This window comes from Spodoptera frugiperda, chromosome 23 (genome assembly GCF_023101765.2).
Source record: "Spodoptera frugiperda isolate SF20-4 chromosome 23, AGI-APGP_CSIRO_Sfru_2.0, whole genome shotgun sequence".
NCBI classification, from domain to species: Eukaryota; Metazoa; Arthropoda; class Insecta; order Lepidoptera; family Noctuidae; genus Spodoptera; species Spodoptera frugiperda.
In genome coordinates this window covers 7,612,787-7,638,435 of record NC_064234.1, presented here as the reverse complement: position 1 = coordinate 7,638,435, position 25,649 = coordinate 7,612,787, and the positions used below count along the sequence as shown (strand labels likewise).

The 25,649-nt window shown below is 34.9% G+C and overlaps 2 protein-coding genes across 3 annotated transcripts; both read right to left on the bottom strand.

The window, feature by feature from the left end:
• Positions 1-6,375: 6,375 nt before the first annotated feature.
• On the bottom strand, positions 6,376-9,867 carry LOC118267228 (protein singles bar). Its single transcript, XM_035581088.2, has 4 exons — positions 9,365-9,867; positions 8,797-8,976; positions 8,202-8,336; positions 6,376-7,378 (listed from the first exon to the last, which is right to left on the bottom strand). The coding sequence occupies exons 1-4, from the start codon at positions 9,503-9,505 to the stop codon at positions 7,301-7,303; spliced, it is 534 nt and encodes a 177-aa protein (XP_035436981.1). The 5' UTR covers positions 9,506-9,867; the 3' UTR covers positions 6,376-7,300.
• Positions 9,868-12,151: 2,284 nt separating this feature from the next.
• On the bottom strand, positions 12,152-21,488 carry LOC118266903 (uncharacterized). 2 transcript variants are annotated; one of them, XM_035580524.2, is made up of 5 exons: positions 21,272-21,488; positions 19,576-19,698; positions 17,114-17,302; positions 16,720-16,842; positions 12,152-15,524 (listed from the first exon to the last, which is right to left on the bottom strand). In XM_035580524.2, the coding sequence occupies exons 1-5, from the start codon at positions 21,308-21,310 to the stop codon at positions 15,450-15,452; spliced, it is 549 nt and encodes a 182-aa protein (XP_035436417.1). In that variant the 5' UTR covers positions 21,311-21,488; the 3' UTR covers positions 12,152-15,449. The 2 variants fall into 2 exon arrangements, with proteins under 2 accessions (XP_035436417.1, XP_035436418.1); XM_035580525.2 differs by lacking the exon at positions 21,272-21,488 and adding an exon at positions 20,867-21,136.
• Positions 21,489-25,649: the final 4,161 nt, after the last annotated feature.

The window sequence follows — 25,649 nt, the reverse complement described above, 5'->3', positions numbered from 1 at the left end:
TGACTACTTTAATCCAAGTACTAATAAACAAAGGGATTAAGCAAAATCCTACCAATCGAATATTTTTATGAAATAGTAAACACTTCTTTGAATTGATGTCACGTAGTAGGAACTGCTTGTTTTCTATTTTTCATTGTTGTCTGAAATCATTAGTGTGAGGTTCTAAAGGCTTGCTTTAGATGGCTATAGTTGTTTATATGTATCATTACATGGTTATATCTTAACATATTTGTGTGATTGTGACACACATCTTTATGAAGTTTACACGCAATGAAACCTATCGAAATGTACCATATATTCGATTATAACACAAAACTAATATTCAGTCAGTTTACCCGTGTAGCCCGTAGTCTGACTACAAACTTTTAAATTGATTCAATTTTACGTTCACAAAAAAGCCCAGGCACACGTGTACTTAATAGTTAGTCATTCCATCTTTCTCTCTAGATATTAGTTATTATTCACCATAATCAGTTTAAGAGGGAAAGTGTAATCAATTAAATTTCATGATTAATTATATGAAATGTCCTCGTTTATTTTATTTATTTTTTTTATTTTTATTTTATTTATTTAAACCTTTACAATCAGGCATCTATGGCCCATAGATATATACCATATATACGTCATATACAGAAACATATTAGTAAATAAAACTTAAACTTAAATATTTTGGATGTTGACTGATTTTTAGGTCACGGATGAATTCGATTTGTGTATAAAATAAAGAAACAATCAATATTTTTAATTAACTCGATAAACAATATTTTAATTAGGAACGTGGAAACGTTACAATACAGGCAAAAATGTAAGTAAAACGCACACATATGCGAACATTTCACGATAATTTTATAGCTATCTTAGGTGATAATCTTGATTATTTATCGCACAATCATTTGCTCACAAAATTAATACAATCGGCGATACATATCCGCATTAAAAATAAAGACATTTCGAGATAATACATGACTGATTGCAACGTATTTTTTGCTTATAAACCTTTTCAAAATGTAAATGTCCCATACTGGAATAGACCGTAGGATCAACGGTTGCTCTCAACATAGGCGCCGGCGCTATCAATACTAATAGATCGTAGACACTTACTTCAATAATACTAATATACATTCCTTATTACCAAATACACTTGCAGATATGGTAATCATTATTACTTATGTGTAAGTAGGATTATAATCAAAATATCGAGGATTAAAACATTTCCAAATCGACTTTGTTGTCGACATGGCGGCAATGGCGCGTCTTTCCCTCTGAAGATTGTGTATGGCAATAGAAAATAAACAAATTGTTACTTTCAAGTTCATATTCCCAAAAATATTAAAATGACACCTAGCGCAGTAGTAGGAGATTTGGAGCTGCGGACTACCTAGCGGGTTTACCGGGGCTCCGGCTCGAAAACTAGGAGAAGGAACGGAGTGGTTTTTAGTCAGTAAGTAAGAGTGACTCTTCCATTCGCCTTGCCCAAAGCGGGAGAAGTAATTGGATGATTTCCCCCTCTTAAAAAACCGTAGTTGTAGGATCATGATAGAACCCTTTATTAGTCTGCTCGACTTGGCGGGGGCACGGCAAACTGGCCTGAATAGTATTATGTTATATGCGTTGGGGAAAACTGCAGACGGATCACTCAATGTTTAGATTGGTAAGTAATTTGAGTCTTGAAGTGGCTTAATTTCCGCATAGGATTTTTTTCGTCATTAACTTTTTTCGCTTAATCCAATCAATTCCCGAAGTGATTGGTTTAATGCAATGTGATTTTCTATAATCTACTGAGAATCTGATTTCAGGGTTATTAGGTAAATCAGACTTTCTACTCTCTTACAAAATTTAGACTATTATCCGAATTCTTTAAACTGTTTTCTGGACTTTATCATTCAGGACTTACAAAGAATTTTCCGTTATGAAAGTTTCTTGAAAAGATCGCAGTAAGTACTTTGTTGACACAGTTCACTCTAAGATGTGACAATGTGTACACTTGACAAACATTAGGTACAGTTATCTCAGCCGGTGCTAGGCGTAGGCCCAGAGCCGGTACGTTGCGGCCCACTTTCATAGCTCTAGAGCGCTCCGGATGTCGAAAGCTGTGTCGAAAGTGACGCCAAGTATATCGCTGCCGCGCCGGCGATAGCTACCTCCGCTTCCGCGCCAAGTTCAACTAAACGTTTATGTATCTAATTTATATCATTATTTTTTAAATACAAGCTTAACGCGCTTGTTAAAAATACCTACCTTATCCTTTTCTATGTGCTGCCACCACTTTCCATTCATTATTACATATCCATTTAGTTCATTGCAGATCTATTATGTCGTATATCATTTCTATTTTTTTTATTTTTTATGTATCTCCTTTGCATTTTACTTCTTGGAAGTAGGCATTGTTGTGTGATGCAGTGTAGTGTGGATACATCTCTCCCTACGTACATACCTCCCTACTTATATGATGTCACGTTACAATGCCACGTTGCTGTGATATACAAATTAATGAAAAACCCTACACTGATTTTTAACAGTTAGTGGGAGTGGCTTACGACTGATAAGAATTTAATTTGCGTCAGGTACATCACTATCCAATCAATTAATTACCTACAGAAAGACAATAAAGGCAACATAGGTGCATTACCTATATACACGCCGGTACACCATACCACTGCAAACTATATGTTATGCATATTAAAATAAAGTTGAAGATACCTTGTGGTGACCGCAGAGAAGAATGAAACAACACTTAAAATTCAATTCATCCACATACAAGCTGTTTTATCAATACATCGGATGTGAGATAACATCGTTGCATCGGTTGTCAAAAGAGTAACTATTGAATATATATTTTTTCCTACTTCTTCTTCTTCTTTAACGGCCTTGACCATTGATCGCCACGCTTGCTTAATGCGAGTTGGCAATTTCAAACTTATAATTAGAAATTATAAGTCCAGGTTTCCTCTCGATGTTTTTCTCCACCCCTTGTCAGTGGTGTCTCAATAATCTTAGAAAGTACATATACATCAGAAAAATATCATATTGGTGTTTAACCTAGGTAGGTATCTTTCGAACCCGCATGAAGAAGTCTTAAACCGCCATCGGCCACCACGGTTTTTTCTGACTAGGGATTTCCAGTTTGCATAACTGGCGGAAAGTGGTGGTTGTAAACACACCTATCCCGCAACTTTTTCCTTTTACCGCTTCGAAGAATTTGGTACAATCGGGAGTAAGAAGTAATATTTCTTAGATTTCTTTTGTAAAATTGGGTTGTATTCTTAAATATAAATTGGATTTAGACCATTCCAAAAAGAAAATATCACGATGAAACAAGCCACTCATTTTTATATTCAAAACAGATTTTTATCGCATCATATTCATAATTTGATTTACCTTCCTCTATGGCACTTGGCGACCCTGTAATATATCGCTATAGGTAGGTATGTTTGTGTACATTATGTAGATATTGATAACATCAAAGCATGGTAAATAATTAATTCTTGATAAGCATAACTATTGAAGTATTTTGATTGTACACTTCTTTTTATGTGCCGCCCAATAAACTTTATGTCATAATAATATTAGATATAATACGTACGTAGGTATAATCAAATTAGCCTTTGTATTATTAACAAAGGGTCGTAGATTGTCATGCAAATATAGAACGTACTGCAATTACATTACATTTGCAAATTATTTACATAAAATATTGTATAGGTACTAAGTAACGTGTAGATTCATCAAACGATTTGATATTTCTTATTCTTTCCTTTTAACCATAGTGGCTCCATATAGAATACCCTACGCCCGGAGTTCTTCGTTAACTATCAAAAGACTTAGATACTGCGTTGGCGGTATTTTAAAGGTAAGCAGTAGCTACAGTGTAGAAGTTAATCTTACGTATTTTCATAAACCTGTTGCTGAGATATTCGTGCATGAATTGTTCTAAGTCCCAGCGCAATAAAGCGTACATATATTGGCGAATAATAAAAGAAATTTAAAACTTTGAATTCTGTAGTAAGTAGAAAAATTAATGAAATAGGACTTACCAAAAGAGAAACAACAGCAACAGGACGATAGGAGTGTTTGGATATAGATAGTTTATTATCACAGTTTATTAATTTATGTAGTTGATTTAATCTGAGCTAGACTGTAAAACTGAAGTCATATCTTCGTCAGTCATATAATAAATTATTGATATAACTATCACTAGGTGTATAAATAATGTACCTACGTAACATAAACTCCTCCTACTTCATAATTTTATGATCTGCCTTGAAGACGATAAACTTTAAATCGTATGACGTCATAGGTACCTTCGTATATTTTCCTCAAGAAATAGAGTTCATAGAGCATTCCTTGAGCAAGATTTGTGTGCAATTTTAATGCGGACTTTTTGTGATTCGTGGAACTGAAGAAGTTTCTGAACACCGCTTTTCCCGGTGTCTTTGGTATAGGCAAGTACGTCCTACCGACAGCTATTTAGTATCTAAGTATACCTTTATCATTTTATGTCAAAAATATAATAGCAAGGTAAGGTATAATGAATGCGCTGTAAAACATGCAGGAGTAACCAATGATAAACGTGCAATAATAAATATATAAAATATTTAATTTGATAACGAATTCGAAATTGGTCGCTATCACAACGTAATAGAGGTGACTGGTCGCGTGATGGCCGTGCCAGGTACGACGACCGTCTACATACAAACTCCGGCGCATAAAAACTGAATATGATCACTGATTCATTAAACAGCAAACCGTCAAACATCATTTATGAATGCATAATGTTGTGTGTGTATATGAAATTTAGAGGATACTTTCAAAAAAAATATGAAAAATTATTAATACTATACAAGAATGGTGCAACAAAGTGGCTGAGAATGGCAATACCAATAAATACTTACACGTGTTTTGTATAGGTATAAGTCACTATGCTGATAATGCTGAGCCATTTTGCGAATCGAATACGAGTTCCTTTGCCTACAATACACATATCTCCGATAGATGTAGGCAAGAACCAAAAAAACGACATTTGTCTTGATACAGACTTTCTTTAATTTCATCATCATGCCATATCTTGTTTGACAGGTTATAGACCATTTATTACCTCAACTAGATAACACAGATTTTTTTAACCAATGTGCCAATTTTCTTAATTTCCTACCTAGATATCTTTCAGTGACTTTCATCTATATGATTTAATCAATCTCATCATTCTTTTACAATAAAGAAAACTACCGTACTTGTCATTTGTAATTTCCAAAACGATTCGGATTATCAATTTTTCAAAAGACATTCATGCAGCGGCAACAAATAATTGATTATAGTAAGTGGAAAAAAGATAACACAGATAAACTGGTCTTAATGTTAATCCTTTATTGTGATTTGATAATTACTATCGGAAAACAAAGGGTAAGAACCGTAGAAAATATAATAATGATTAAATTAAATATAGAATCCTGCTTGTCGGTGAAAGGTTAGATATTTTGAATTGCACACGGAAAATATATCAAATCAACGAAACGACAGCACGTTCGGCGCTCTAATTGGCGGGTGCGAATGAACCAACCGATCAGATCAGTTATGACAGCACGGTTGGTGCGGTGGCTGGACAACCGACTGCCGTGCAACGTGTAGCGGGTTCAATTCCCGCACGGAGTAAATCTTTGTATGAGCCACAAAGTGTTAAGACCGACTGCTGTAAGAGTTGCAGGTTCGATTCATCTGATCTTCTTGTATCAGTCAACACTATAATAATATCAATTACCATTATAGGATTTTGTGGCCTTTTCACCTCTTTCAGGCTTTTCGTGGGATAAGTCCACAAAACCATTTAATAAAGCAAAACGTATTTTCAAATAACATATCAGTCTTATTGGTGCTTTCATGTGCAAGTTCTGCAACCAAGTACTTAATCATCATCCCTCCTTGGATGATTCTCCCCCTTAAAAAAAGGTACGTATTCTATAATATTGTACAAAGACTTAACGAGAAGTCACCTAATTATCCAGTAATAAACTGCACTGCGTTGTCCATGGACATCAGCAACATCAGAAGGTACACGTACTTTGCCGACCTTTTGAGAATTTGGGGATTGGAAATGGGGGTAGCATTGGGTCTCTAACAACCTTACTCACACACACAGGTGCACTCACAGAATACAAGCAAACGTTGTTTCACAACGGTTTTCTGTTCGGCCGTGGTGTCACGTCAGAGCCACATAGCATAGCATAGCTTGGCCCTGGAATCACATGGAATTACGCTGTTACATTGTTGTTACATAATTAAGTATTATAATATTAGTTATACTCACTTTCACCTCTGATTATCACTAATTCATTAATTGATTTTGATTTGCAAACGTAGATAATGCACACAAAAAACATATTGAAGTAAGAAAATAAATGCTTTATTTCGTAATATAAATACAATAGTTATTTACTTAATATGCTTAACTTATGTTAAGTTTAATAAGTACTTATTAGTAAGTATACATAGAAAAGTTATTCCTAAACGTTGTTTGGAATGAAGTGTTACTCAATTTAATAGAAAGACATATTTTTTTGTCATTATGACGAACAATAAAATGCGTTGTGTGCAAATAACATTAAAATTTATTGCAATTATGTCAAGATAGTGGAGTACCGTTTAAGACGTTTTAAATCCTGACACGGCACTAATTAATCCAGCTGCCGTCCTTCAAAACTGTACCTAAAGGCAATAAAGATAAAAGTGGTTTTATCATGAATGCTAGGTGTAATCATAATTCGTAATGTTCTTCCCCGGGCATATTCAAGAACGCATGGCTCTCTCTGGACACGTTAGATATCGTCCTTGAAAGTACGTGCGTTAGTGCGAGTCACCTAAACCTATCTTAAGCTCTTAAGCATTCTTGTCAACTGAGTCTTAGGTAATCATGAACGATGCAACAGAGTGACTTTGGTGAGTGAGTTACTTTATTGATCCGACAGACAAACTAGATATATAGTTTTGTTGGACTGCACACTAGCTTATAAGTTTTAAGCTGTACCTTTTTAATAAATAATAAAACCAAAATTGTACCATTTAGCCTAATTTGGGAAATTCAAATTAGCACTAAGACTTTCTGCGGTTAAATATTTTCAATCAAACATTGAAGAAAAACTAAAAGGAAGATACCTGAAGGTTTATGTCTATAGATTCGAATCCAAGTTTGTAACGTAACAATTCAGAGTTTTGGAAACTCAAAACATAATGTATAATATTAGTATTAAAGGTTATTATGTTATAATACTTATTTCAAAGTAACTGTAATACATAGGTAGTCGTTCGTTTATCGATATCCCTTGTGATACTTGTAGGATAGGTATGCGTCCACTCCATGAAGTATGCCGACCACAATGCCGATATACTGGAAAAATAAAATATAAATAATTATGTAGAGTGAAAAAATGTTCACAATAAATACATATTTGTGCAATAAAGGAAAATAAAATGTGATTACACAGATAAAAACCAGATTGCGCTGGATCAACATGTTTATCTATTAATCACAGGTTGGTATTTCACATTGATAAATTGTATTTTGTAAGCGAAAGTGAGATTTAAGACCTACTTAGCAAACGTCATATCTAAACCCTTTGGAACGGGTTTTCGTCACTTATTCACTACATGCAAGTGTCGTGATTTTATCACTTATTATAATATAATGCTGAAAAATTAGTCTACAAACCTTGAAACATACTTCAAGGATTAGGATTAAATATTTTTGATGAAATTAAGTATAACTTTCTTTAATGATAAAATCATGTCCTGATAAAGAATTAAAAAAGTACCGTACAAATACCAGTTACAGTAATTAATAATTACTTTGAAGGTTGTTAAAGATAGAGTTGGCATACATTAAACTGTCAAGGTTTTTTAATTGCTTTTCATAATATGTAAATAATGAATCATTGATCAAATAATCGCACAAGAGGTACTGATCCTGAACAAAACATAGGTGGAAAGTAGGAAGTTATGCAGGAATCAGAATGGAACACTTAGCACGAGTTTGCTTGACGTTTAAAGTAAGAGAGCGCTTTCGGCTCTCTGATTCGCAAAAAGCAACTAATCAGAGCGCCGACTGAGCTCTCGTTTCGATTACTTTAAACGTAAAGCAAAGTCGTACTAAGGGTACTAGTAAGTATAACCTCAAGTAGTAGTTAATGTGTAAGCAATAAGCAAGGACTTACATAGACGGCAGTCATGGCCGGGTACGCGGCGTTTATGGTGACGAGCGCGTACTGCGGGTACACGTTCACCACTACGCCCATGTAGGAGGACGCCGACAAGTACAGGAAACAAGACACCGCGTTGAACAGGCATTCCTATAAATATAAAGTTTACCATTATTATTTATTATATTGAATGGAATGTCATTCATTCAGCTATTGTTGCAAATTTTTTAGCTCTTTTAATGTAAGATAAGCGCTCGTGAAACCGTGAAAAGGCTTAAGAAAGGCTAATGTCCAGCTGCAAAAAATAACTGATAAAGGTATTTTAACCTTATGCATATCTGGATTTATAATTGTAAATTAAGCTCGGAATTTACATTCCAATTCTAATGACAAATAAAATTATATAAATAAATTACAAGGCCGATATATGGCCGAGCTACTGAAGAATTTCCTTACTTATCCACTCTTCACGATTCGTTGTCGTCAATCGTGTTGTCGTGAGTCTTGAGTTCGTGTAGCGTCGTAACGTATGTACCTAGATATTACTAACATCAATTCAGTTCATGTTAGAACATGTCGATGTTTACAATTAAGGTCCATGGTCACTTACGAAGATGGACTGTCGGATGAGCTGCTGTGAGTGTGAAGAGAGCACGTAGCAGGAAATGAGGAGAGCAGTAGTGAGGACGCAGGCGGAGGCCGTCGTGAGGAACCCGTGGAAGGCAGGGCCCATGCTGGCCTCACCCATGCCATACTTCACCAGCAGACTCTGGCATAAACCACCTAACATCTGTAGACAGAAACAAAAGCACGACTTTGAATATCTGACAGTTATTGCTACTTTTATGGAAATAATATAATGTTTTGTATAAAAATATCATCACTATGGGCTAAATTCTAAAAGTTCCGCTGAATATCGAACTAATATTTGACCTATATTATTGTTTCATACATCCGTCTAGACTCATTGTAAAGTAAAAAGTGATAAGATATTTTTTCGGTGAAGGTTTCTGTTTTATTGACGTACATATATACAGGCATACACTATAAAGATGGTGAAATTAATCAGCAGATGTAATTACTAAACTAATTGCGAACATCCACTATGAAATTCGTTTTACACAATTTAAATTAGTATTGCAACAATTTTAGAGAGAAAAATAATGTTAGGTACTTACAGCTTCAGCTAGCTTTATAATTCCATGATGGGAGGTCAAGTATCCAAGGTTGAGGCATCCGCAACATCGGCAGCAGCAGCATTTGATGCCCTTCTCACCAGCACCACCGCCAGGCGCCACGCGCACTATCGTCGGTCCCATTGTCTCACTGTAACTTCACGGAAGACGCACAAAACACCGGCAAGTTCATCAGAAACTTTCACAACACTACTGAAACACCACACAGGAAATAAGGGAGAGTTCAATCCTCTTACTGGGTTAGTTATTAGTCATAATAACATATTTAGAAGACCGCGTAGTTTTTGTCTGTTTGGGAACGCGTTCATCGAACTCTGAAATTCAGAACTTCGCAATAAACTTTCAAGTAGGACGAACTATTTTATTTTCTGCTGCTGTTTTCGTATTTAATAAAATACAATTAATAAATTCCTTTAAATATTGAAACAAAGGACATGTCTGGGGCGGAACAAAGTTGAAATATTTTTGAATGAGACGCGTGCCCGCGCGCTGCGTGTGCGCTTAATTACAAAAATAGAACGACGCACTCGCGACAGGAGGGTTAGTTTCTATTTCAGGATAGTTTATTTACAAACTCATTAACCTTATTGTTTTGTTTTTTTTTAAAGTACAACGTCACGAATTATAGACGTATCTAATTATATCGTTATCTCGTCTAACAATCTAGTCTGTTTTCATAAACAAATAAATATAATGTTAAGTAGAAGACTTTATGGGAAGGTAGATGGCTAGCTCGCCTCAGCACGCTTGAGCAAAACTGTTCCTCTTTCCAGCTGATGTTCTTCTGCCCAGTGTTAATGATGTTCAGGTAGCCGCTACTCACTTTTACTTTATGCTGTCACTGATATAGAGTAAAAGACCTCCCGTAGCTCTTAGTGCCGCACCGAAATACTAACCACGTTCCCTTCAGCATTACCGGGACTGTGGACTTTGACGATAGAGATTCCTAGTGTTAAGCATTCATCTGACGTAGTCCTGACAGCAAAACAGTTGCTCTTCTTGTCGTCGTCAATGGCGTGAAGAAAGTCAAAACCGTCAGCCTTCTTCAACACCGCTGTTCCACTCTGCACCACTCTCCTGATGACTGGTTGTCCGAACTGAAAATTAATTCCATACATTTCAATAATAGTCAAGTAAGCAATCAATATCAAATCCACCAATTTAGAACTTGTAGTCAAACCGGCTGAAAACCCTTTCAGAATAATGGTTGTAAGCTTGACCTGCAGCTCCAATAATTGCGTAACTTGAGAAGTGAGTACATTTACTTATACTATCGGTATCAATATAGCATTTAACAAAGGCTCTAGTAAATTTAGCAATATTTTTATAAATGTCGTTGTAGTCCAGCAAAATTTTATTTCTTTAAGGCTATCATCAGTTTCCTTATGCTGTGATACCTGAGGATTTGTATGGCATCGGGTGACAATGTGCCCCTGTGTCCCACACTTAAAGTAACTTCGCTGGTCTGGATAGAGACAACAACGTACCAAATGTCCAGCCTTTAAATTAACATGTACCGGCTTTGCTGCGGTTAGCAGGCCACTATAATATTCGACATTCTTGCCCTTGATAGTGCAACAATGTAAGTGGAACCTATGAAACTCATCGCATATTATATTATGGTAATGATAACATGATTATAAAACTTCGAATTAAAATTCATATTGACAAAAAGTTAACTCACCCTGTAGAAAGTAATAAAACTCATGTTTCATTAATCGTTTCATTTTGCGTTAATCATGTTACTAGAATGGCATGATTGGCACGGGATTTGTGTCATTTTGGGTGACCTACTTAGATAGTAGGGCTTAACGTTTACAATTGTTGTGACTAATATACGAAACTGCAGTTGCAGAATGCACGTAGACATGTTGTCGACCCAATTATCACACAATAAAAGTCGTTTAATCAAAACTCATTTAAAGTGCGTTGCCGGCTTTTTGGGAATATTTAACGTTGATACATATTGATTTATGTCCTGTGTCATGTTATAAACTGTTCAAACACAATACAGATCAAATCTAAACCTGAAAGCACAATTTATGAAACAAATAATAACTGTTCCGTATAATAATATCGACACATTGTGTAGCGGTGCCCAGATACTGCGCTAACTTTGTGTAGCGGTGTCCAGTTACTGCACTAACTTTGCCCCTGAATAAATCCACCTGAAAAATCTATTTTTTGTTCTCTTTTTTCCACTTATCTATCAGTTAGTACCCTTAGTATGAATTTGCTTTACGTTTAAACGTTTACGTTTGCCGGCTCAAATAAACCAACCAATCAGAACGCCGAATGCGCTCTCGTTTCAGTTTAAAACGTAAAACAAACTCATACAAAGGTTACAGACTTGATCAGATCTGAGAGATGAGAGGGATCTCTCTCATCACGCATTTTCTTGGAAGGCCGATAAAAAGAGGAGAACATCGTCTGTAGAAGAATTGGAGGAGGATAACGTTAGATACAAGTGGAGAGAGTGTCACATACAAGATGATTTGGATAAATAAAGTATATATAACTTTGCTTTGAATTATTACCTTGTATGATCAGGGAATAAAAGCTATTTTTACATTCTAGAAAATTTTATTTAAAAAGTGAAGCCCCTTTTCCTATCTGATTGTTTCAATAATTTTCTGGTTAGTTACCACTTTAGATAGCCGGGAAGGAAAGGAATAATAATTGCCGAAACGTGTAACATACAGATCACTCGTACCCTAATAGATATTAGGATAGTATCTAGGTTGAACTAGTTAATAATAAAACACTGTATTTTAGCAAAGTAGAAACATTTATTTTACTTGTATGTATATGGTTTTCTTTATTTCTAGAATGTGGGTAATGCTCTGAATTTTCACCAATTTAAATTCGCATTAATCAATATGAATTATAAGATACGACGAATTAAGAGCTTAACATAGGTAATCCGTTAATACAGCGGCAATAAATAAAGTAATCCAAGGTTGCATTTTAATCCAAATACATAGATAGATACGTAACATACTCTACTTAAATTAGCGTGAATTACTTCATATTATCGGAAGCGCATTTATTGTTTTACTCTAGTTCATATACAGGGTGCAGATTAACACCAGTCATACGAAATTAAAATTAATTAAATCTTCTAGGAATACAAATAAAAAAATATTCAACGTGGCCCGTTAATATAGACACATCTGAAAAATTTCGGCAGCAAATACCCACACCGGAGCTTTTTATGGGTATAATCACGATGACGTAAAAGACAGATAAAATACACAATCAAGTAATTATCAAGTTACAATAGTAAAACTATGACGTGTGTTTCTGGCATATTGCTGCGTATATACATATAATTATTCAGCAGCGGCGGGTAATCATTTAATGATAAACAATTTATCTCTAAAGATGTACAAGATACAACAAGAATATATATTTTCCTCTATTTATCATCACTGTAAATGCTTCTCTGTAAATAGTAATAAAAACAATTATGTCAATACAAACGAATAATTTAAATATAGGTGAAAATATAATTCAGAAATTATAAAATCAGTGTATAATGTAAAAGCCTAAATTGGTTTTTAATAGGTTTCCCTGTTGTACAAAGCGGCATTATCCAACCAATCGCAGGACTGTCCCTGTTATGATTCACATCAATGACTAATATCCCAAATAATAAATTACCAAGCTTTTCATATACCGGCTAATTAACCTAGTTTGACTGTGACTTATAACAAAATGAAATTGACGACGTGACGTTACGTAAACTGTGTTATCGCGAAAATATCAATTATATTTAAAGCAAATCCGGCCCTAATCTTTTAATTTTGGAAAAATAAGTTTGAACTTTGCGCCTTAAAATAATTAATTGATTTTTAATTCGTTAATCTTTATCTGTACTGTAGGTAATGTTTTCAAAATTGTTTGTATTATTTTTTTATTATTACGCAAGATGGCTACTTGCTTTTTAAAATGTTTTTGGTTTTTCTGTCTGCGCAAGTCGCCACGTCCACAATGTGTTCAGGAAATGATAAAACATTTGTATTCTGATAAAGGATTGTTTTGTTGCGAATAACTTATTTCCACTTATTAACGTATTACCATGAGAACAACAAATTCATATCAACATTATCTGTTCATTAGATACGCAAGATACAATCTAGATCTAGAATAGTGTCGAAAGAATATCTGTAAATAAATTGCTGCAATGTATTCTTCTAGAATATTCTAGACAAAATAGGCACCACATTCATGGCATACGTTCAGATTGTAATTGTAAAAGTTTGATTTGTCATTTGAACCAACTAAATTCTACAAAATATCTTAACACTTTGAACGCCGTGGTGGTCACCGGTGACCAACGTTAGCGGAGGATTTGCCTTCAACAGTTTTCTATTGGCAGTCAAAGATTTAATTACATTTTTAAGTTAATAAGAATATACATAATACTTATATTACTAGATACATTTACGTGCCAATCAATTAAAAAAATAGCATTGACTAGTACTAAAATATTCGTACAAATTATTTAAAATTGTATAAACCTTAGTAATTAGTATGGTTTGGCATTTTAACAATAAAGGTCTCAGCACACATATGGGATCGGAAAGGGATCGTAACCGTAACGCCTTTCGCCTCGCTGTCAACCAGGCGTCAACCTACCGTATGCACGTAACGAAAGCGTATCAGCAGCGCCTGTACGTCAACTCGGCTACGGCTAGGCGACACCGACTAGACTAACACGATAGTTAGTCGGTACGGAGAGACGTAAGCGCGGGGACGGAGAAACGTAAGCGCGGGGACGATGAGCCGTAAGCGCGGGAATTCAAGTTCGGAGCCTGTTCCGAGGCGAGGCGATTACGTTATTATTCCGATTAGTGTGCGTTGCAGTAGGGAGTTTAATACAAACCATTCTGAACGGCTCGAGGCGATACGGTGACGATTCCTTTCCGATCCCATATGTGTGCTCAGACCCTAACATTGCTGAACATACAACAACATAATATATCAGATGTTAGATAAAAAGTGCAATGTAGGAAGTTTTAATGTGTATAGGTATTCGGATTACCTGATTATCAATCACTTATATCATACGATGTGATTTGTAATTAATGTAGACGAGATAAAACACACATTACTTGAAAAAAGTATCTTTTAAAACATGTAAATTGAAATATGACAATTTTGAAAGCAGTCATTTGGTTGTGTATAATTCTCTTTTCATATTTAGTAGGAATATTCTGCTATTTTAATAAATAAGGTATTATATTGTAGCACCAGTTGTACAGACACGTTACGTCTTACCTATCTCATCTATTTTTCTGTTTTTCTCCATGGCAATTGTCATTATAATTAAATATACGATCGTTTAATTAATATATCGTCTTCTATAGTTACATAAGTGTAGATATCGATATTTAAAATATCAGTTATTGGTATATATCTTACCAAATATGTAGTAAACACGTGTCCAAAAAATCTGTAATTTATATATACCTTTATATATTTGTATATGTATAAAAATATGTACTGCTTCATTTATCTCTGTGTGCGTTTTCTACTAATATTATTACATTTATGAACATCTATATAATACATGTATATAATACAGTACTTAGTATTCATGACGTTGACACATTTCTATTCAAGTATGAAAGAGGAAGCCATAATTAAATGCTATGCTGGACTCTAAAATAATAATGAGATTGTGTCATCTTACTGTGATCTTTATAAGTACAAGAATGCTCAAAATAAACACTTTCATAACGACTAGACAATGGTTGAATATTTTTTTTAATATAAAATGTCGTACATCACAATGCCAATAAGTTAAATTACACGTATCATATAAATTTATTTAAAGCGAATGGACACAACAGCGCCTCTACTGGCCGTATGAGAAACTAAATTCGTATTTTTATTTTCGTTCAGGCGTATGAATTATTAATATAAATTTACCATTTAAATGAACTTAAATAAAGGCAAATGTAACTTATGACTAACATGTGTATGGCATAAATAGCTCTAACAGTATCAAGAAATAAATTAATTATAGGTAACTAAAAATACTTGGACTTATATTCTTAATCTAAATGCCGCGGTACTGACGATTTGCTAAGAACGTACTGAGCAGGTAAAGTGCAGCCATGATTAGTCCCATGATCTGAAACAATAAAATATATATATTTTCTATATTTGTATAACGACACGCCTTTACTCCTCGAAGGGTTAGGTAGAGGTGCACATTATGGCACATAATGCCAATATACACCCACATTTTACAATTTATGTTGTAAGTCCCATGTAATAGGTGGTGAGCCTATTGCCATATACCTAGCACATTTTCAGACTCCGTGCTACTACTGAGAAATTTTCGAAAAACCGAAAAAAGCGCAGTAATGCTTCGCCCGACCTGTGGGAATTGAACCCGAGTCGCACTTGCAATCACTCGGCCAATGAGTTAGTCATAATAAAATAAATAATAAGTAAATTAATGTAGGTAAGGTATATCTTTATCAATATAGGTATGCACCCATATAGTAAACAGGAAAATAGGTTTGAAAGGTAAATAAACCCTTAAGTACTGTATTAATACAAGTTTATTAATATCCCTACCCACGATACCTACGGTTGGTTGTGGTTTTATGACTTTTAAACCTATGGGTTTCAATTCGTTCACCAGCTTTTTGAGTTTATTTCATTATATTAATTAATGCTGATGACATGAACAGGGTCGAGGCAATTATTAATATGGGACACTTATGTGTAGTATTTTCAATAAGGTTGATCATCATCATCATCATAATAATCCAGCAGTAGTCTCTAACGGTCAATAATTGTAAACGTTCGTAATTGACATTTCTTTAGTTTCCTATTCGCGGATGATCTATGTTTTGTACGGAATTATGGCGTTGCGCAATTTGAGAGATTAATTATTAATTGAGTAGTCTGATAATCCAAGCCTAATCAGCAAAAGCGGATCTCCCACCCATTCGCATGAAGCTTCCTTGTGCAAAATACTTGTTGGATTCTTTGGCGGAGTCTGGGTTTGCCCGAGTGAATAGGTTGCTTAAGCTCCATCGTAGATCGCATCATCATTTACCATCAGGCTTACTTTGGTTCACCTGTGTGACGAATCTGTATTCGACTTGAACCATTGGCAAAAGGGATTGCAGTTTAAAATGATCAAGATAAGAGTGCTACTGCCCCGATCTTCACAAATATGTAGCTTACGATACCAGCGGGAAGAGAAGGGGTGATGTCGAATGAATTAGGTATACTCTGCCATCACACAGGTAGAATGGTCATTTGTTACTATAAATAAATAATAAATAACTAAAAATAAATATTTTTCTTACCGCGGCTGCTAAATACGGTTCATAATCCCGTCTGTACTGATCCTTGTAGTGGTTCACTTCTACCATGAGAGTAATGCCTGCCGCCAGGTACAATACAAACGCCACGCCGTGGTATATCACCTCCTGGAAAAACAATTATGTATGTTATTAGACACCTATGTAATGCAAAATCATGCTCACAGTTTAATAAAGTCTCAAGAAGGTGTCCTTATCACACCAATATACGCATTGTACCATCAGTATAATTTTTGATCAGTAAATATTTTATATCTGTTGATCTAATAAAAACTGTTCAAACCATAAATATCGACAATTAACTCCTACGTCAATGACGTCATTTGCAACTAGCGATTGCGTTAGCTTGCTTTTTTAATTAAATATACAAGTGACTTACATATATTGTTTTTGATATAATAGAAGCTGTAGACAAGGAGACGACGCACGACGTGAATAGACAAAACGTGCCTACGAGGCAGGCCACGGCCACGAGCAGGTAGAACAGCTCTGCCTTGCCCGTGCCCAGGCGGTAGTATCCGTGGTCCAAGTAGTATGCCACTACACCTACACACGCTGCACCCAGCAACTGGAACATAAGACGCAGTTATTTAGTATTGAATTATACATATAATAGCAGGATTTAGAAAGGACAAGGGATCTTAGTGGTAATTAAGGCTACCACTAGGCGCTGCTCAAGAACAAATCACTGAACATCTTGAAATCCAATAGATAGATGGCATAATGGATTATATAGGACAAAATCTTGTAACTACTTTCTTTATCCTACTTTATATCAGGAGTTGCGGGTAAGATCACCATATAGGTACCGAGACCCCGGAACGCAGCCGGAGTTGGAACGGAGTAGCTTTTTGATAGAAAGAGAACACACTCCCTTACAGGGAGTAAACCTAGAACAAAATGTATGTACGGAACATGACTGTCATCTGTTAGTTAAATGGAGGACCAATTGATATTAACACAACTTATGCCTTCGTAATATCGACATAAATGTTTTTCCTTGTATGTACATTTGTCATTGCATTAGACCTTGGTAAATTAGTAAGAGGTCGCATCGCATCGCAAGTTTAAATATTTGCATTTATCCTATGGTTTTCCTGTTCAGCTAAATTTTATTCACAAACCTCTGTGCTGCATGGAAAATACTAATAAGTATTTTGACGCACTTTCGCGGTGCAATTCATCGAGCGTTTGTTTATTCTTGCTTCTCCAAGAATAACCCGCTCGGATGAAGTCATGGCTACCTCGTAAAATGCGAGGCCAGGGAAATTACGACGTCCATCTACTTTGAATTACTTTTGTGCCGAACATTAATATAAATAATATTTCTTTTGATTCACACAGATTCGTCTTGGACCACTGCGGATCCAAATCAAAGAATGAGCACATTGATACTTAATTTACTATTGGCCTACAAATACTTAAAAATCGTAATAATTGATTTCAGATAATTTAACTTATGATCTATAGAGAGCTCACAACAGAGCGTTGTCCAATTAATTTGTTACACCAAAGTAATGATTGGTCTAAATGCCGTAACAAGAGCTAATTGCAGAAGTTAACAACCTTCTCAGAGTCATTTGATAAAGATAGTCTGCTAAACTCATACACTAACACAACCTTACACTCAAATGTTTGAATATTCTCGCAAAGTATTCAATAAAACAGGATGACGCCATCAGTGATATCATTCATGGTCACTTCAAAGAAATCCGGACGGAAACTAAAAACAAAATGTATTGTACAATGTAAATTCATTAAATCCGTGAGAGTACTCATGACACATTAATAGTTCGTCATGTCAGAGGTATAATTTAGTTTACTACCCAAGGCTCAAGGGTTTTTTTATTATTTTATAGGGCGCTTTCTCTGTAACTATAGAGTTATTGTAAGTGCTATAAAGCGGGTCGCACAAATATGGTTGTCAAGGAAACCTGGTTTGAGAATTAACTTTGGCCAAACTCTCGCTTTTTGTTAACTTGGATAACATTCGGAATAAAATGTTATACTCATTAATATGAGTACAATTTATATATGTACAAATCAAGTCACTTTAATGCATCCTTTTGGGCTCTGCAAAGTACTTAATGTACCTACAATCGATGCTTTAATATTACATTATGTCTACATAATATTGTTGTTTACGTAAAACTTCAGACTTTTGTTTGATTGTCAGTTTCTTTAATTTCATAATTCAAGGCGGCCCTTAGCTTGATACGACCGAATTTCCCAACCATGATATTTACGTAACTGAAACTGGGTTACATTCTGGATCGAAGCATCTTGTGAAGCAGGAAATTTATATACATGTGAATCATTTACTACGTACACTTGATAGTTTATAACTATATTTATGCACTGTTAGTGGTCGTGTAGTTACCACTACAGAGTCGTGTAGTGACACATTGAGGGTACTTGATGTTATCTTCAGTTGTGGTCCTTATCATGATTAAGAACAAGCATGTAGATAAATATAACAAGATATTTATTATCCTGATAATACAGCTAACGCATCTTACTAGAGAATTCTAACATATAGATACACAACTCATATTAACCATAAACTTAGCAAATTTGATAACATTGTACCTACAGAATACCCCCTAAACAATTCTGTTGTAATTAGGTACTTCGTATATAACCCAATTATTTATAAAATCATACTAATACCAATACATATAAAAGTTAAATTAATCATACCTCGTTAACAAAACCAAGAGTCACCACTTCCAGAAAGGAAAACTGGACTACTAGTTATCATAAAGTTGTGGTTGTATCACTCATACATAATACATATTAATCAATACCTATTACAAAAAGTTACTTTATGCCTATACTTACCAATTCTGCAAGTTTAAGGAGTCCAGGAGTGGAGCTCATGTACCCACTGTTGATGTAGACTGGGGTGCCTGACGTGGCCACCGTCGTCCGGGTGATGGTGAGCGAGTGAGACATCCTGGCTACCTGGAAACCAACACAGAAAATATCATACAGGGTTATCGGTAAATAATAATGTTCTAGCTCAGTATTATATTGACATCATAAGTTATAACTTTTCATCATAAGTTGTCCCTCCTGCCTGTTCGGAGTCCCTATTAACTTCATTAGGTAATATAAGCATGAGTAATAATATTTTTGGTATTGATTTAATTTGGCGTACTATAGTAATAAATTATTAATTTTGTACTAGCTATTTTTGTTTTAGGTAGTTAAACATGATATAATTACCAGGAAACTTTTGGGAATTTGTACTAATTACCAGGAAACTTTTGGGAATTTGTTCTAAATTGTTATATTTATGTAGTTAAATTACTTGGTAAATGTTATTATTATTTAGTGGGACTTAAAAGTAATTATGTATAAAGAAGTTTTTTGATTATCCGTATTAGTATTACAAACAATATTTAAAAAAAGCGTTAATGACAAAATACACATTCTTAAAAGTTCGTCTGCAGGTGTTAAATTTTAGACACCTATGTATGTATGTTTTGAATGACGACAAATCTTAAGTCATCTCCGAATAAGGGTCGGTTAGGTCAACATGTTGGCGTGACGCGCTGTTTGTATGCCGAGGTCGCCTGCCCGCCTGCTCTGACAATGCAATACCTACAACTATACATATACAAGTATTATACCTCACTTTTACTATACACAAACTGAGTTTATGCATCGTCAATGCAAGTACATGATGGCACATGCATGTCTCTAACAACAAACCATTCATTCATTAAGTATGCAGATGCAAAAACATTATCCTACCATTTTGCCGCCATATTATGAATTGAACGCTACAAGCAACAGCTGTTCTTACTTTACGTTGTTTCATGCAAAGGCTCGGGTATTTTATTAGTGTAATAAATAAGAGAAGCATGATGTGCCAAAACCTTTAAGAAACTTAATTTAAACTGAACAGTTTTACTTGGAAAATCTATAAACCCCACTAATGTGATGTCTCATTAACAAAAATGAATCAGAGAATAAGTAAACAAATCATATGTATTTGTATCTTTTAAAATATGAAATGCGTAAAGTTATAATTAATTGAGCATTTCTAATTAAATTTCTTCCACGAGTTCATAAAAGAATTCAAACTATAACAAGTTTATAAAAAAAAAAAAAACAAATTACTTACAATTTATATTGTTCGGGAAATGTGTAAAATAAATGACTGTAGCGCACGTATGCACGAGCGGGCAATATAGGAACGACTCAGCGACTGTGAAGCGGGCTCAGCTCACGGTGACTCACCGACCGCCGAGTATCGACACTGCGCATACAACATACACCAGACAGGCAGCTCTGCGCAAGGATACCCTCGGATGTGGTCTGCTAGCTATCGATGCAGCAATAATGACCAGACACCGCCGGCACAAAAGAAAGGATCATTGTACTCATATACTGATCGTACTGATACAGAACAGAGTCCGCTGCAACTAACGCATGCGCAATCATACTCTATTTTTAACGTCTACGTGCACGTCTGCAGGTTCAAAGTCTCATAAAATTTCTGATAAGTTATCGGCAGCAAGTTACTTACAGTAATTCCGTCATTCATCTCTCTCAATTCCATCATCATGGTCCGCTTTAATGCACTGTTCTCATCTGGGTATGACGCTGCACTCACTTCGTTTAATTTAACCACTTAACGATTTATTTATTCTTCTTGTTATTAGATAATATAACACACGTTATGAATCCCAAGAAAAAGAACATTGATGTGTGTTGCGACGAATTTTACACTTACATTTAAGCAGTATTATACCACACTGCACTGCTTACACAACAGGTGGTACATTTTGCACGTACATACCGCATTGTATATTAATTACTAGCTTTCCGCCCGCGGCTTCGCCCACGTGTAATTCGGTTATATATAGCGTTTTTTAATGATCTCGACAGGGCTTTTTCTTCCACAGGCTGAAATCTTTACAGGCAATTACGTTTTTGACAATTTCATAGATCTGTTTAAGTATTTGCGTCTGATAGTCATCATCCCATGTGAATGAGCTGATGATGGAAGGTACAACTCCTCAACGGTTAGGAGTTGAAAGAAAATTCTTACGAAGTTATACGTACATGTGAGGCTATTAGGTTGACCTGATAATAAAAAGTAAATCTCATTAACATTAAGAATTTAGGTGAAAATGGATGCGGACAAATTTCGTCTCTTCACTTGTTTCCTTTTAGCTGTTTGTATGGGTAGTGTTAACACAAAATAGGGATTTAAGGCGTGATGTTATTAATGTTATGCATGTATGTACATAATTATGTATGTTATTATGTATGTTAAAGAGACGACTGAAAGTTGTCATACAAAGTCTTTTTTTAAGGATGGGAAATCATCAAATGACCTCTCCCGCTCTGGGTGGAACGGAAGGGAGTGTCAGACTTTTACTGACTAAAACCCACCTCGTTCCTTCAGTTGCCCTTTGCGTTCCGGGGCCACGGTATCTCGTTAGAACTTTCCCGCAGCCCCGGCTCAGTTTATACCGTTTCCCCCCTTGGGGGTTGACATTTCAAAAATCCCTTCTTAGTGCTCACTTATGTTACTAAAGGAACCTCTGTTCAAAATCTCAGACTCCTATACCGAGCGGTTTCGGCTGTGCGTTAATAAATCAGTCACCCAATCGCACCCCTAAATCACGATTGGAGGTAGTTTGAAAAAACTTATAATGTCAAACATATTTACTTGCCTATGTACGTGTTCATGCCAAGTTTCAAGTTTATAAACCCAAGGAATAAGATTTTTCATAGAAACGTTTTTACCCCTTTCCCCCCCTTGGGGGTTGAATTTCCAAAAATCCTTTCTTAGTGCTCCCCTACATATCCCAAGGAACCTACATTCCAAATTTCAACTGTCTACGACCAGTAGTTTCGACTGTGCGTTGTCTGTCAGTCACTCAGTAACGGAAGAGTTTTATATATATAGATAGGTAGTTATTACTTACATAGCTTTTCTTCAATGATCGCCTTGCTAATTTATGTGAGCAATGTGCAGTCGGAAGGATGTGACTTATAAGGTGGTACACTGAATTGGAGATAGGTACCTACTACCACCATAGTCATATAGACTACCGTATTTGGAAACATATCATTATAATAAACTATTTCGTTGGTCAGGGACCTGATTAAAATTGTTTGGATACTAAAACAATTCTTTCAATAAGAATGCGATTATCAGACTCTGTTAAGACATCCAGTCCATTGTTCTCCATTAAACATAAATTATAATTGAAGACGTGGTCCAATCGTAACACAATCAAAATCACTGAACGGAACAGAAAAGAAGCTGGAACGAGCTCAACTCATGCACTCATGTTAATAATTTATTTTATTTATTTATTAAGGCTTACCAACTAAGATACATACAGACAATCTTAAAAATATGGGAAACAACAGTTAGTGTATGCTCTTAAATTAAAGGTAGGTTCAACATTATTTTTAGACCGTTCAAGCAATAAGTAAAAAAAAAACAATTTAAATAAATAAAGAAATTAAGGTAAGGTAGGTAAATTAACACAACAAGTACAAACATTATAAAAACTAAAGATTGGGTAAACTATAAATGGCTCTTTTAAATACATGTATTTTACTTGCAAATATATCAATGTCATGTTTCTTATAAATGTCATTGCATTTTCTGAGAGTATAGGTGAGAGGTGCGTTACTGCCATATTTATTTCGGGTATATTTCGTGGCGAATGGAGTATAATTAACTAACCTCGCGGAAGATCTTGGGACTTTTATTTGGATCTGTGATAACAAAGATGGGCAGTCTATTCTACAGTTTAAAATTTTATATAAAAATACTAATCCACAATAGTCTCTGCGCCAAAGCAAGGATTTCATTTTAAAATGCTCCAGCCTATCATTATAATCTTTCACCGTATGCCGTATACCACAGATGACAGATAGTCTTCTTAGGAATTTTTTCTGTACTTTTTCAATACGCTGAATGTTATTTTGATACATAGGATACCACACCGCGGAACAGTATTCTATGTTGCTACGTACCAGGGCATAGTAAAGAACTTTTAATGCTGTTATTGATTTAAATTGTCTAGTATTCCTATTTATAAATGCTAACATTCTATTTGATTTATCAACTATTGTATCTATATGATTAGTAAAACGTATTTCCGAATCAATAATAATCCCTAAATCTCTGACCTGTGTTACACTTTTTAAAGCTTGTCCCTTCATAGTGTAAGATGTTAAGAATCTGTGCTTCTTGCGCGAAAACCTTATGTGATAGCATTTGTTGACATTAAGTTCCATGGCGTTAGTATCACACCATTGACATAGTCTATTTATGTCGTCCTGAAGGAGATTTAGGTCATAGTCAGAATTGACGATTTTTGAAATTTTGAGATCATCTGCGTAAATTTCAAAATTAGAGTGGTGAATGCAGTATTTTATATCATCTATGAACATTATAAAAAGTATTGGGCCCAAATGAGATCCCTGCGGAACACCAGATGTAGGAATGAAGGAACGAGATGAATGTCCATTTACAACCACTTTCGCTTTACGATCTTTTAAATATGATTTAAACCAATGCCAGAGAGAACCATGAATGTTAAAAGTGTAATGAAGTTTTTGGAGCAATATGGAATGATCAACTTTATCGAAAGCTTTGCTAAAATCACTGTATATAGCGTCAATTTCATTACCATTACTAACTTCGGTCAATGTTCTTTCAACAAAACTTACAAGATTAGTAAGTGTTGATTTATTTTGAATAAAACCGTGTTGGTGTTCTGTTATTAAACCTTTAATATGCCAGTTAATATAAGGACACACCAATGACTCAAATACCTTAGCAAACATAGGAAGTTTGCTAATGGGTCTATAGTTGCGGGTATCAGTTTTGTCTCCCGATTTGGGAATGGGTGTTATAATGGTTTCTTTCCAGCAATCGGGGATAAGATAAAGTGGTTTCGATAGTTGAATTGCACACTCTCTTATAAACAATGGTGGTATACTGTCACAACCAGATCCTTTTGATATATCTAGTTGTTGTAGTTTTTTCTTAATAATACATGATATAACTGCCAAGATATTCAGTGGGTTTTTTATTCTACTAATTTCGAACACAGTTCGTCCGTTTATATAAATATACAAGGAAAACAAACAAAAGTACTCTCTATACTCTATATTGGGTAACTGGTAATTAGTGACAAAAAAAACTAATGAGTACCTATACAAAAAAGTTTATTTGGGAAAATTGTTATGTAGTAATCATGAGTACAATCACGTGTAAATGTCACGTTAAATATTGGTCACTAATTACCAGTCGCCCTATATACAACAAGTTAATGTATATACAATTGGTTATTGTGAAAACTTGTTTAATTTGTTGCTAATGCTGATATCATGGTGCCAATATGGGAGCACAACTTGTAATAAGTCTTACTCTTAGTCTTAAAACAGCAAACGTTCCAAGTACTATACAATTATGCCTTTTATTCCCCAAATGACTAAGTCCATTGTCCATTGTCATTTCATTGGGCCCTTTTGCGATAACTTATGCCCTTCAGGAGTTGACTTCCTATGTTACTATTGCCTGACACAGAATCGAACCTGAAACCCTTGTTCAACAGTTGTACGACCGCTTGACTAACGACGCCAGCAGGTATATTAAAATAAACGAACTTTGTTAAATCAATCAAAAACATATTATTATGTTAAAATATATTTATTAACTTTTTACAAATTAGGTCAATAAAATTAACTATTTTTTAAAACTTCACATAACACCCGACATTCAACACAACTTAAATATTTCAGTACTTAACAAAAACATCAAAATGTAACTTTAAGGATATTAAATAAATGTAAGTATTGATACCTAAGTAGGTGTAAGTGTAATAAACGTGCTCAATCTCAATTAATTTTGACATTTACAAAAATAC